General features: G+C 43.9%; 1 protein-coding gene across 6 annotated transcripts in view; it reads right to left on the reverse strand.

Moving 5' to 3' along the window:
- Window positions 1-14861, reverse strand: part of PLCB4 (phospholipase C beta 4) — a 386228-nt gene that overhangs the window by 100780 nt on the left and 270587 nt on the right. For all 6 annotated transcript variants that reach the window (XM_037051657.1, XM_037051659.1, XM_037051661.1 and 3 more), the window contains 2 exons: window positions 5935-6014; window positions 4797-4850 (listed from right to left, as the gene is read on the reverse strand). In XM_037051657.1, the coding sequence (XP_036907552.1) occupies window positions 4797-4850; window positions 5935-6014 (134 nt within the window). The remainder of the gene's footprint in view (window positions 1-4796; window positions 4851-5934; window positions 6015-14861) is intronic.

A 14861-nucleotide genomic window follows, 5' to 3' on the forward strand; every position in this document is an offset into this window, starting at 1 on the left:
ACTACCCCCAGAGTGTTTTTGAATACTGGTGTAGCCTTTCAACTAGTATGCATGCATTAAGACTCATAAAATAAATACCATGCCAAAGAGCATATTTCCAAAAGATGATAAAAGTAGAAAAAAGAGATGGAGTCCCTGTGATCAACACATGGGTGATCCTCAGAATGAATGCTACTGAGGAGAGGACTCGGGACTCAAAACTTAGCTCTGAGCCAGGCCTTGGCTACCTAAAGGAGCCTTCATTCACGCCCTGATTGGTAATTTGCCACCGTAATAATAAGTTTAGCTGTAAGTCAGTAGTCTAGCCTCCACTTAAGATAGAGCTTGCTTTCATCTGTGAAACTCGGCTGTAGAATGCCTTTCCTGTGAGCAGGAGAGAATTCTAACAGCACCTCCCTAATCCCAACCTTCTCCTGCACTCCACCATTCACATTAAGAGGAAGGCAAGCTCTAAACGTAAGCACCCACCGCTGGTTAGTTGTGACGAGTGGCAGAAAGCCCCACTTCAACCTCAGAGTCCAACTTCCCAAAATAGATCGGGAAGAACTGACTTTAAGTAAATGAGTGGTCACGTGTTCATTCAAAGCTTTACTGTTTCATACTTGGTCCAAGAATACTTCAAGAGGTATATTTGAAGACTGCCTGAGACAGATACATTCAAATGCAGGGATGCCTAGAAATTCTCTTTAATAAATCTATAGACACGGAGGGCAAATGTGGTTCTAGCGCAGAAGGTGATATTCCCACACTTTCCCACTTGTCTGGAGTTCATGGAATTTGTATACTTTAAATTCAGTTGGGTTGAGAAGTAATTTATATGATCTTCATAATGCAGGGGGGAGTAGCTATTCGGTTGTATTATTTTTTTTAAAGTATGTGTTAATGGGAGAGCTAAAAGCCCCTTGCAGTATTTGGGATGTCTGCCACCTGTAAACAGGATGAAACTCTCTGCATAACGGTCTCAGGGACTCTCAGTTAACTCGAACTCCTGTCAGGTTCGGGCAGGCCTGGAAGAGGAGATGAGAACTGACTGACATGGCCACGAGTGTAGCAGGTACAGAGGCTGAGCCCTTCTGTTAGAAACAGGACCTGTGTGTCTGGTAGGGGTAGAGGCAGGAAGGAAAGGGACAGTGTAGAGAAACAGAATTTTTTGACCAGGACTGGTTGAAGCACCAAGAAATAAGACGTAGGAAAAGAACATCTTATGGGATATGGAAGGTCCCAGCATTTGTGGAGATAGAGAACTTGAGGGGGAAAGTAAGGTGTCCAGCAGCAGGACAGAGGGAAACCCACACAGAGACACACTAGCGAGGGCAACGTCACAGCCCAGTGACACGACTGCACAGGAGATAATAGAGGAAGAAGTGGCATTATGGCCGGCAGTGCTCATTCTCAGGCCCAAGTTTTCGGGGGGGGGGACTTGAGCTGGGCCACCTTAATGCAGACTTGCTCACCTCATTCCACACTAGAGACCAACCCCAGGATGGAAGGTGGGAGAAAGGAAGGGAAGGGACCATTTCCCTGGGGTGGCACCATTATTTCCTTTGCTTCGGCAGCTTTTGGAATCATTCTTGGGCCTTTAAATGGATTTGTCAGGGGTGAGAGGTATTTTGGGGTGACGGTGAATTATCTGAGTTTCCAGTTGCCTGAGAGGCCTGGCAGAATACCATTTAACCAGGTCCTGAGAGAAACACACTTACCACAGGCTGGGGCATTTTAGACACCTCTGTGAGACATTTCATGGAAACGTTTGTAAAAGAGTAAGGTTTAGTCAACTCTTTATATATAGCTTCAGGCTCAGAGAGTATAGCTTAGTACTTCACAGCTAACAGGTGCTTGGTAAGATTTTATTGAATCAGAAGAAACCCCTTCCCCAAAGGAAATGCTATAAAAGCAAATACCCTTAAGTGGTGCCCAGTCCTATCAGAGTCCTGGTTAAGTTCCACAGTCCAGGGGGCCTTACAGGTGATGAAGACACCAATGATCCTAGAAACTAAGGGAGTCTCACTCTCTGTTTACCCTCAAAGGGTGTACAATCTATCCAATGGTTTCAACACCATCTTCTGAAACAGCCAGGGAAGACTCATGAAGTGAAGCCCTGACAGAACCAGACCCCCTCCAGGCAGGCTGGGCCTTTGGGACACGGGTGGATGATGGAGGAGTTGGGCTGCCAACCATGACCGAGGTCCCAGCCTTCTTGAACACAGCGGTCCCCTTCCAGGCTCCTTCCAGCCATAGCCCACAACTACTGTCTGGCTACCATGTCCCAACTGTCCAACCAGGGGTTCCAACTCCATGTACAAGGAATGGAAGATGGCGAAATCAAAGTGACCCTCCAAAGCTTTGGTGTGAGTGGGAGGATAAACTGAGTGTGAGTTTGTAAGTTTGAGAGAAAGGCAGACTCTGTAAGATTGTGTACACAGAGGTAAAGAGTGAGACTTTCTTCATTCATCATTCCTGAAACTTCCTGGCTATTAAATTTTGACTGATGCTGAAGAGCAGGGGCCATTCCCAAACTGTAGCGACTATGAGGTCAGGTCCCCTGTAACATTGTGCACACACACTAACATACTAACAGTTTCTATTTAAAAAACTCCAGGATAGTAATGATGAAGTGGTATTTTAAAAGTGTTTACTCTTCGTATCCATTAAAACACTCAGAACAATTTCCACCTTGGCCCTGGCAGCTCCACTGCTGTTTTCTGGCACGGTATCAACTCTCCATCAACTAACAACCTGCCCCTGGATCACAGATGTCTTGTGTCAAACACCTGTTAATACTGGCAGGCACCAGAGAGTTCATGTCCAAGAGAGCTACAGAAGATGACAACATATCGAGGCTATTTCTACAAAAATAAAAGGGTAATAATTTTGTCCGTGAACATACTAGATAAAGATCTTTGGCACCAGAAAAAGCTCCCAAGATTATTTAATAGTGATGTGATTAGTAGGATACATGCAAATAAAACCAGAACTGCTAGTGGAGAAGTGCCCTGATCACAATTTATGTGTTTTAGACTGTCCACTTCCTGAGCCTTACCTGGGAAGAAAATGCAGGAGAGTAAGATATGTAAACACTGGTCCAACTTACGTTTCTTTTCTTTACACTGCTACCTGTGTCCTCTGAGTTTGGACTTACTACTTCAATACTAATTTTAAATAAAAATGCACTGTGTATTTTAAAGTAGCTGTAGGATGCTGGGATACATTATAATAATTGTTCTGCTATTGCTCAATCGAGCGGGGAGTTGTGAGTAAAACAGGGATCAGTGTAAAGTATCTTTGCCAACAACCATCCATCAAGGATGCCAACAGGGTTTTTACCGTGCAGGAGGCATAAAATTGCCTTGCTCGTAAATTATTAAATAAAAAGCAGAGAATTCTACATATAGATTTACAAAGACCACAACAAACGCTTATGCAACCCTGTAAGCCCTCCATACAAGGTTAAATAAAAAAGAACACTGTCAGTGGTCTTTTTATGATTTGTATGCTTTTCATTTTCTCATTGATGTTTCATTTGGGTTGCATGGATACTTTAGTTCACAACTGTTGTAATACATGGAAATAAGAAAAATGATGACTTCTAGGACAATTCTGTTCTGCAAAGAATGATGTTGAGGGAGTATGAAGATATACTCTCTTAGGATGCAGAGTGGAAGCTCTGGAGCAGAAGAGAGAGGTGGGACAGACAGGACAGCCTAGAAGAGTCAGAAACGGCCAGGTGTGATCGGCCTGCCTCTGCTGGGATAGGTCCAACTCAAATGCCGGGCAGGCAGTGACTACCCTGTCATGCTGAGGTTTGTTTGTTGGTGGTCGGTTGGCTTCTGTGCTGGAGTGGTGTCCAGAGAAGACGTCAACGTGAACCTGAGTCTGGACATCCCTACAAGAGCAGGCTGGTATCTGGGGAACCTGTTTTGGATTAAGGGTGAGAGCTTAGGTTCATGAATCCAAAAACACCGTGGGCCTCATGTGGACAGCAGATGCTCTGTGTGCCCGTCCAATTTCTGGAATTTCCATGAAGTGCTTACACAAACACCAACCAAAGAGAATGCCCATCACCACTATCGTAAGAGCTTCTAACTGCAGCCACAGACCGTCAACACACACGGAAGGGAGTGGAGAGGCAGAAAGAGGGAAGCAGGAGGGCTCGGTGGGTAAGCACGTCAGCATTAAAGGACATCTGTGAAGACTGTATCTGATTCGTGTCCTCCTCACTTTTGCTTTACTAGGTTTTTTTTTCCTTGTCACTGTTACCTTGGGCAAGGTGAGGAATCAACAGCGTTGAAGAGGGTGTGATGGTTCGCCTAGAGAGCAGGTGGCAAGAACACGAAGGAGCCCACCTACCCAGGGCACCAGATCACCTAGCACGAGATGTACTATCCAGAGGCATCCCCCTCCCTGAGACACAGTCTGAACACTTCCGCTCTGCGTGCACAATAAACACTTTTTAAATTTCAGCCAATGGTGGCCGAGGGCACATGAGTAAAAGATAGTTAAATCTTAAAGGCCCGCCTATTTGAAGGTTTTAAAAAATGATGCCACATTTTCAGGTGTTCTTTAACTTATCAGTATAAAGTAGAAGCTGCCATCTATTCTGGGGAAAAATGCAACTTTGTGTCCACTAGTGATTCTTACAAACTGAACACAGCATTTGAGGAAGTGATTCAAGCTAAGCTCCCAGAATTTTTTTTAGTTAAAGCAGTTAACGAATACTTGTGGAGGGCTCCATCTCTGTTCTGGAATCCTGAGGGTGGGACAGGGTATGAAGGAACACACAGAAACGAGAGACTCACCTCCTAACTGGGATTTTACCACTCGGGTTGGTCATAAATGCCAATTTCATCCAGCTGGAAAACAACGGGAGCAACACTGTCTTAATGTTTCTTAGGAGGGACAGCTACAATCGAGATAAAAAACTGCACAAGATCATTCATTCATTCAAAAAACATTTAGTCTGAAAACCAGAGACAATTACATACTGTGACATGAATTTACACTTACCTGATTTAGCTAATAAAATATGGGACTTCCAGTTAAATTTGAGTTTTATTATTAGTATTTTAAATTATTTACTTTTAGAGAGAGGAGAAGGGGGACAAAGAGAGGGAGAGAAACATCAATGTGCAAAAGATACTATACATTGATCGGCTGCCTCTTGCACATCCCCAACTGGGGCCGTGCGTGGCCCCTCAACCCAGGCATGTGCCCTGACCCGGAAGTGAACCAGCAACTTTTTGGTTTGAAGGCTGGCACTCAATCCACTGAGCCACACCAGCCAGGGCTAAATCTGAATTTTAGATAAACAACAAATAGTTTTTCACTCTAAGTATTGTCCAAATATGCATAGGGCATACTTAGACTAAAAAATCACCTGTTACATTTAGCTCTTAGTACCCCTCTGGGTTTTGGACACAATGAGTTGGGGTAAGGCCTGCTGTCTGAATTTTAAAAGTACATTTGGAGCTGGCTGTGTGCTGAACAGTCCTTGGGGTCAGCGACCTCTTTCTCACCCTAACAACGGGTGGCTTTGCAAGTGTTTCTCCCGGCCGCACTCCCCATTTCTCAGTCTCACGCAACGGAGGCTCCAGCTACAACAGCACCCAACTGTGGCCACAGGCACGGGGGGCCATTTATCAGCAGACTCAGTCTGGGGATGCAAAAGCCAGTGTCCACAACTCAGAGGACCCCTGGGGGCTGAGGGTCCAGCATCTTCCTCCCATCAAACATTCCTCCCCCAGCTGGGAGGCTCTGGGTTTATTCGTTTATCACGAAGACTATAGGCATGCACTGGTCAACTTCCCCTCCAAGGCCAGGAGCCCTGGAGGGAAAGGCAAGCCAGACACTGCCTGGCCTCATGCTAAGCCTTACTTTCCACTTTGACCCTTTGCTTAATAACAGCCAAGAACAAGGGGTGAAACAAACAAAACTCACTGTTTCTTGAGGCATGTCATCGGACTGACGTTGTTGGCCCTGAAGTTGTGTATGATTGATCTTAGGCCGTCTACCCATTGCTGCGAAAGAACAAAAGTGATCTTGGTTAGTAAATCCAATGCAGCTCAGCATGGTTTTGGTTGGATAGCTTGTACCCATTTTGTGCAGTATCTTGAACTGTCCTTCCATCCCCGCCTGCCACACGGCCCTCTTCATTTTGCAAGCTCATTTTTTACCCATTAATAAACAGCTTTCACTCTTTCCATGAAGATAAGTGTGGCATCTGTAGTGTTATTAAACAGTGGGTTGTCACGAACGAATGCTGCCCCCTGAGTGACTTGTCACGCCTTCTATTTGCAGCCTGCTTAAATAGAACCCCCGTTTCAATCGCTGGAAACATTCATCATTTGTAAGCAACATTATACCATATAAGATGACATATTTAGCTATTCTCATTCTGGTGATGAATGCCTTATGTGTTTATCAATTTTATTGTGTGATAGTATTTCATTCTAAGAGTTTCTTACATATCTTACCTATCTGTGTTATCCAGCACAGCCTTAAAAGGTAAAACTGAGTGCCAGGGTACCCAGAGGAAGCAGCAATGTGCTCACATAATTTCTGTATAAGGACTTGGACCTCAGCTTTAGTTCGTAACATTACCCCCTGGATCTACAAGGAAAAGTGGAGGAAGATTGTGCAGGGCAGTAAAGGAATCTGGGTCTCTACAGGGCATGTTAACAGAAAAGGCGGGCCTGCGAATTGAAGCCAACTCTGTCCTTGGGTCCAATGACTGTGCCAATGAATGCCAAGCCACGATGCTAAAATAAAGAGCTGCACTATCGCCAAAGCGCTTTGTACAAAATTAATTCTGGAGGTTAAAACAGAACTGGGGCCCCCACTCAAGCCAGTACCTTACCTTTACAGTCTGACAGTTGAAGCTTTGTGCTGGGAAGGGAAATATTTTGGAATAGGTAGTAACATGGATGTACCTTCTACTGTACTCTCCAAGTATGGTAGCTGCTAGCCACAGCGTTCAAGTTCACAAACTTGAACTGAATAAAAGTAAAATTCAGTGCCTCCATGGCACTAGTCCTATTTGCAGTCCTCAAAGCGCACACCAGGCTAGTGCCTACCATACTGGACAGTGCAAATAAAGAACATTTCTGTCATCACAGAAGGTCCCACTGGTCAGCACTGCATGACTGCACCAGTTTTGACTCAGTCAAATGATTCAGTCACTGCAAGGGCCAGAGGCGACAACTGAGTTCTATAAATGGATCTGTGACGTTTTCATTTTAACTGTGGTAAAATGTATATAACAAAACTTATCATTTCAACCATTTCTGAGTGAACAATTTCAGTGGCGTCAGTGACATACACGTTGCTGCTCAGCCATCACCACCTTCTACCTCCAGAACTCTCTTCACCTTGCAAAACTGAAACTCTGAGGTTCCTCTGTGCCCACCAAACACCAACTGCCCATTTTCCTCTCTCCCTCGTCACCAGTAAACAACACTCTACTTTCTATCTTTGTGAATTTGCCTCATATAAGAGGAATCACATAGTATCTGTCTTTTGGGGATAGGCATAGTGTTCCCCAGGTTCATCCATGTAGCCTGTGCCAGAATTTCCTTCTGGTAAAACCTTTCCCATCGTATGTATAAGCCACACTTGGCTTATCAATTACCTGTGGGAGCTTCCACCTGCTGGTCACTGCAAACAATGCTGCGTGAATGTGAACACAGGTGCACAAATGTCCTGCGCGTTCAATTAATGAAAAAGTTCTTGCTTTCAATTCTTTTGGATCTATATCCAGAAATGGACTTGCTGGCTCATACGGCAATTCTAATTTTAACTTTTTAAGGCCTCATCACACTGTTTTCCATGATGGCTCTATCATTTTACAATCCTGCCAATGGTGTGCTGGGTTTCTCCACAATCCCTCCAACACTTGTAATTTTGATCCGTTTTTATTTTTTTTTCATAGTAGCTATTCCAGTGGAAATAGCTGGAAATCTGATGAAATCATCTGAAATCTGATGTGAATCTAACAGATTTTGTGCTTTTCTTTTTGTGCTCCAATCGCACCTAATGGCTTTCTGAGGGAGGACTTACGAGCTGTGAAAGGTGAATTTCCTTTCACAACTACGAAAGGCCGTTTTCTGAGAATTGTAAATAGCAATAAAGGCCTCAGCAAGCATGATAAAGTGAAGTCTGGATTCTGGGGGAGGAGAAGAATGCCTCAATTATTTTCATCATCAGACTTCACTTCCTCAGTCAGGCTAAATACAGGACTGTAACTCCTGGGGGACTCTCAAATATCCTGTTACTGGCCTAACAAACCACAGGCTCACACAGAGTTTCCCAAGAGGAGACAGAAAAAGCACAAATAATTTGTTCGGCATTAACTGGGAAGCATTTTCTTAACATGAAGGCTTAGTTGGTGTTCCAAAACACAAAACAAAGCCCATGGTTTCTGAGGACAGAAAAGTGGACAATTTCTGAGACTGTTCCCTGGCTTTCTCTGATTGTTCTAACTCAGCTGTTTGTAGAAATAGATTACAGAGATGCTGAGCTTTGAGAAGGCTTCAACAGATTCCACCCATCTTTTGAAAATACAGTGCTGGTGAGGAATCTTGTTCATTGTGATGGAAAGGTCCCTGACAGGGACCTGAGAAGTCCTCGCTCCAGGGACAGCGCCCATGTTCCAGTTACCAGGAAAGGCCACCGGAATCCCCACACATCCTTGTGCCCCCTGGGAGGGAGGTCACTGCTTCGTTCTCCTTGTGATGATGAAAGTGAGGTCAAGGGCCTGGTCCAAGGTCACAGAGCTGCTGGCTCAGAGCCCAGAGGCAACAAGAACACTGTAGTCTGCCCTTCACACTGGGGATATTTTCACCCAATGACTGTTCGCATGTCTCCCTCTGTGAGGTGGAAAGGTCCTACGAGACCTCTCCTTCTCTCTGCTATCTTTCAGGTAATGTATACTTACATTAATAAGGCCAAATGCCTGTAGAAAGTATGGTAAGCATTTTGCTTTTTTTTGCTTTGGTTTGTTTTTAACATAAAATAGATGAAATACCAGCAGGTGTCAGCAGAGCCTGAGACTTTAGCTGGAAAGCCGTGCCAGGAGTAAACTAGATGCTTATCAACTTCTTCGAATGTTTCCAGATTAATAGAAGGAAAAAGTGTGACTTAGATACACTGGCTCCATGGTGACACACCCCCAGTGTGACTCACACTGCCCAGTGCCCCCGCCTCTGGTTCGCCACACTGAGTGGGCACATGCAGTTGGACCCTGGGGGCCAGCCCACAGGAATGACTCAGTTCAGGAGTCCACACTGGTCGTTTCTAACTAACTGGCATTAACAGTCCACACTGTAATCTTTACTGGTCTCTCATTTTAATCTCTCCCAATTTTGTTTAAATGAACTTAGAGCTCATTTCAGCCCTTCTAAGGAGAAGGAAAAAAAGTCCTTCAAAGGACCCTTCAGGGCTTGTGCTGGGTCCTTTGGGTGTCCCTAGTCTTTCTTGGGAAACTTCCACCTCTCCTTCTGGACTCCTTAAACTTTTCATCATGCAGGGAGGGTCCATGTTCCAGACAAATGGCGGGGCCTCAGACTTGCCCATGCCCTTTGCCCTCACAACACTAGGACCATCATAGACAAAAATAATCTCTTTCCAATTTAAAAAAAGTATATAGAGAGATACAACAAAACTGAACTGAAAAATAGATAAATTTACACAGAGTGTATATCTCACTTTTCTCTCTTAAAAACATTTGTTAGTTTTTTTTAAGGTTTAAAAGCAATATTTAAATTCCTATGTAGAAAAATGTAAAGCAAAAAAGCATAAAGCAAAAAGTAAATGTCAGCCCAAATCCCACTGCAGGAAGTCCTTGCTTAACGTGGTGGATAGGTTCTGTGACTTTGAGTCAAACAATGCATGATGGGAACAGTTTTACCACAGGTTAACGGAGACAAACCAGAGTTAAATTCCCATGACACCTCATCAACATTATAACACGAGGCCATTGAACAAAATGTCCTGTTATGAAAGCTCCTGCTGTACTGATATTAAGAGACAGCCAGTGACAACACTTTGCTATTTATCCTTCTAGCCAGTTTCTGTGCACAGAGATCTGTCCTTTTCAAATCACTATTATTATCGCTATTATACAGTCAGCCCCCCCGCAGGCAGAATGGTTCCTTCAGCTCGATCTGATCTCTGGATTGTGCTCCAGAGGCACTCTTTTTCAGCCTTTAGTGAAAACAGCATACTGTCAAAGCAAAAATGACCCAGGCCCTGTGGCACTCTCCAAGTTTGCTACGTGAATTTCTCCAGAGGGAAAACATGGTAGCATCCTCCCCAACCTTTCAATGTCTGGCTGTTTGTTTTCAGTGGAATCATCCTAACCAAGTCTGCTCAAAAGTTAACTAGATACTTGCTACTTAAGGGACCAGCAGCATCGGAATCACCTGGGAATTATTAAAATGCAAATTATCAGGCTCCCCCTATTAAATCTGTCTCTAGGGTTGGGGAACAGAAATCTGTGTTTCAATGAACTTTCCCAGTGATTCTTCCGTGAACTTGCTCTGAAGAAGCTCTCCTCTAAATCCATGTCACCCAAAGGGGTGGCTCCTAGACCAAGAGCATCAGCATGACCTAGCAGCTGGTTAGAAATGCAGAATCTCGGGTCATATCCCAGACCCACTGGGTCAGAAGGTGCATATAATAAGATTGCTGATGACGCATGTGCACATTCTGTTTGAGAAGCACAGGTCTAGGAGATGGAGTGCCTCCCAACTTGGAGCATCTCCTTCCATTGTCCACCTAGAAAGACCCAGGTTTGGTTTCTAAGGAAGGTGCAGGTTTCATGCAGCGTCTTCAGTTGGAACATGCAACTTCTAGTACAGACCCACAGTTCCTTATTTGCTCTTCCTTTTTGTCATATTCCTTCCCACCTGAGCTGAACAAATCTGCATTCAGCAGAATGGAAATTCTGACCTGCACATTTTGGAAACTGTAGTTCAACTGCTTGTATGTGGAAACAAGAGGAGGTGAGACACTGCAGGTAGTGACTTTCACTTTGCCTCTCTGAGCTGTTAAACTAAAGATGGACAGGGCCATCTGAAATATATAGAACACAGGAAATTTGGTTCCTAGAATGCATAAACCTTGGTCTATGCAAGATTTTTGTTTACTTGTTTGTTTAATTAAGTGTGGCTAAGAAAAAGTTAGGACGTATTTCAATTGGCTGTCCTTCAGGTGCCTAATTGCTGTAACAATTAGCTAGTTGTCAACTTCAAACAACATAAGCCAGCAGTTTATATAATTTGAATTCAGCTTTTGATCCCTTTGTACTGAGTTTTGGCCAGGACTGAAGGACATTCAAGAAGGAAAATAAGATCTATTTCCATGCACTTGGGACAAACTATGAAGCTTTTCAAGTAAGATTTCCAGTGTCTAACATTGTGAGAGACAAGATTCTTTATAAAGTGCTTGGAATATAAATGCAAACTTTCACAAATCTCCAGATGAACAATATTCAGTGGAGTACCTATAGGCAGTGGCTCAGATTTTAGAGTAAAGACACTGTAGGTAGAACCCAAGATGCTTTCTCTTTGAGTCTATATAAGCAAGGTGTATGAAATCATTTCAGTTCAGTTAGGGTAAGGAATTACTTGGTACTGAGTTGTGAATATTTAACTTTGAAGACAGGCCAAGGCAAAGACATTTCCAGCTAATGCACTGTGAAAAGGAAACTGTGTCTAGCACTCAGAGACTAGATTAGTATAGTTCCCAGAGCCTGGGAACTCCCTCAGGAATTTATAAGAAATCCCAGAAGCCTGGACTCTACCCCTGGAGATCCCCATTAAAAATCTGACTATGGATGGGCCATCAATCTAATTATTAGACACTGCAGATAATTCTACTGTGATTCTATAACTGAGAACCTCTGAACTAGACCACATACACTAAATTTAGTTTACCCCAGTATTTTTCAGGCTCTAATGTGCATTTGGATCACTTGGGAATTTTGTTAAAGTACAGATTCAGATACAGTAGGTCTATTGTCTGCATTGAAGATTCTGCCTTTTTTTTACAAGCTTTCAAGAGATGCCATGTAGGCACGTGGGCTTGTTTCTTGTGCCCTGTTCATGCAAGGGTAGCAGGGCTTGTATGCTGTTTCTAGATGAATCGCCGTATCTTGAACACCACCATCATGCCCACCAATGAAAAGGCAGTTCTATGCTTCATCATGCCAGCTGTTCTCAAGTGGTTTCCAGGCTCAGCAGCATGAACATCCCATAGGAGTGTGTTAGGAATCACACTGTGAATCCTCAGGCACCCACCCCAAACCTACAGAATCAGACACTCTGGGGGTGGGGCTCAGCAATCGGCCATCGAACAGGTCCTCCAGCCAACTCAAAGGCAACATCCACTGAAGTATGCTAGTCTCAGAGAATCAGGACCTAATCAGAAATAAAGATAAGTGAAGAGTGCAGGGCGGTGGCCAAGAGAGAAAAGAGTTCTCTGGTTTCGTTTTTAAGCATTTTTATTGAGGTATAATTTATATATAATGAGTGGGCTATGGACTTTTGATTTGAGCTTTTCAAAGCTAACTAACTACCCCTTAGGGTGAGTACTACCAATTGAGACCCTTCAAATTTTGAATTCTCATTCCCATGTTTTGGATTAAAATTTAAATTCACACACACACATCATAGTATATGCTAACATATTTTAAAGATAGTTACATATATTATAAGAGCAATGCTGACAGCCATTGGGATGTTGGCTAAAATCCAGGAGCTGGTGATGTTCCAGGATCAGGCAGCAGGAGCCGGTCCTGTGGAAGCCTGTTGGAGAAACAGCGCCCCCTGCTTCCAAGAGAGGTAAGTGCAACACCAGGACAGGCCTGTTGAGGAAAGCCAAGCTTCCTGGGAGACCACTTACTAGAAAATTCAGTAGAGAAACAGGACATAAGTCCACTTCCCAGAACTAGGATGCATGATCAGGACACTACTGAGCCACCAAAGGTCCAGGGACCAGGCCTGAGCACCAAAGCTGCAGCCCGCACAGCAGCAGGAGGAACTGGAGGCGAAGTGCCAGCGTTCCTGAGGTCTCAGTCCCCTGGCATTCTGCCCAGGTCTGAGAACAGTTGACAGACTGGTAATTTAGGCAGGACTTGACCAAAAAAAAAAAAACCACATTAATTTATACCATTCCAATGTGCTCATCTAGGATGCCAAACCATTCTAAAATTATGTGGGAGCAGACCTAGTAAAGTTTGTTTACAGAGCATAGACCAATTGTTACATCATGTAAAGCAGAAAATATAAAAACTTTTCTCTTTCATTGCAACTACCTTTTTCTCCTGGCTCTACTAAGGAGAGAGAGACAGAAGTGCAGATAGAACGTGCAAAGAGTCAATCTCACAAGGCCTCTCAGGGCAGCAAACTCCCCCAGGGCTATGGGGCTGCAGGCAAACAATGGGGCAGGCAAACACAGGGCAGACAATGTCAGCGCTGACAGTGAGAACACACCAGGCAAAGAAACCAGCAAGTCGCTACAACTACCATCCCAAAAGGGAAGCGTGCAAGGTAAGGTGAAGAATAACTTCATGCATAATGAAGGAGCTAGGCTTGTAGTCCCAGGCAAATCCAGTTGTGAACCCCAGGATAAAAGGTTTAACTAAGTAGCTGATGATAATGACCAACAGCAAACTATTAAAACTGGTGGCCAAAAACAATGGGGATTTAGAAAGAAAAAAAAAAAAGGAAAACCAGTAGAGACAAGCCAGTAGTAATTTCAAAAGCTCTTGGGAAGTCAGTAACAATCAATTCTCACAAAGCTTTCAAATTCAAAACAGCAATTGGAGCTTTTTTCCCTTGACATAGCCTGAGTGTCTTCCAGAAAACACAGACTTTGCATCTGCTGTTCTCTGTGCACAGAGTAAAGTTGAAGAAGGTTAAAGAAGGGATATATTAAGTGTCATGTGATTTCTTAAATCACCTTCAGAGAGCATGGCAAATGAGTATTTGGGCAGGAAATAAGCTGCCATATATGAGTATGTGAGGCTGTGTTGCAAAGATAGATTTGGATAGGCCTAGACAATATTTATACTTCCCCAGTCAAACTAGTTTAGTCACTCACACGTAGTCAAAACAGTCTGTCAGCCTGGCTGGTTATCTTGACAACACTTAGTAGTCAGGTCAAAAAAGACCCCTAAATAGTCACAGGAAAGGAGAGGACGCTGTGCTCTTGTTGGTCATCATTCAGAAGCTGCAGGGCCACATTCCCATGCCAGATGGGTTCCTGTTCATTACCATTCCTAAGAGACAATTTTTGTACTGCCTAAGCCAGAATCTGCAGATCATCTGTAGCCAAGTCCTACTGGACCCACAGAATCTCATTCCAAGAACCACATCTCATTCCAGCTGTCTGCTCCACTAAGCACACTGTTGACGAGAACCAGGACATGCCACCCCAGAAGATGCCAGTTCGAGCTGAAGCCACCTCAATTCCTGAAATCCTTTATCGGCCTCAGAGCAGAGTCTCCCAGAACTCAATTATCTTAAATCCCCTCCCCAGGACCGACTCCCCACCCCCCAGGATCGACTTTAATTTTCCCTAAAACAGAGAAAAAGGAAAGTTGGCACCACATCCAAACAGAAAGTGACACAAAGCTATCACGTCTCCTATGCCTTCTCCTAAGGGCCCATGAATCTTTCCTAAAAACCGTTCGCTCTCTCCTAAGTGGCCTATTCCCCCTCTCCTTCCCCATTAAGATGCCACATAAGCTCTCAAATCTCACTTTCCTTTGGGGATTCACTTTTTTTTCCGTGATGCCCTGGGCATGTAAAATTAAAAATTTCATAAATTAAATTAATTAAAAATAATGAACTTGTATGACTTTC

The sequence above is a fragment of the Sturnira hondurensis genome, unplaced genomic scaffold (assembly GCF_014824575.4).
Source record: "Sturnira hondurensis isolate 20B ecotype Veracruz unplaced genomic scaffold, ASM1482457v3 Scaffold0007401, whole genome shotgun sequence".
NCBI classification, from domain to species: domain Eukaryota; kingdom Metazoa; phylum Chordata; class Mammalia; order Chiroptera; family Phyllostomidae; genus Sturnira; species Sturnira hondurensis.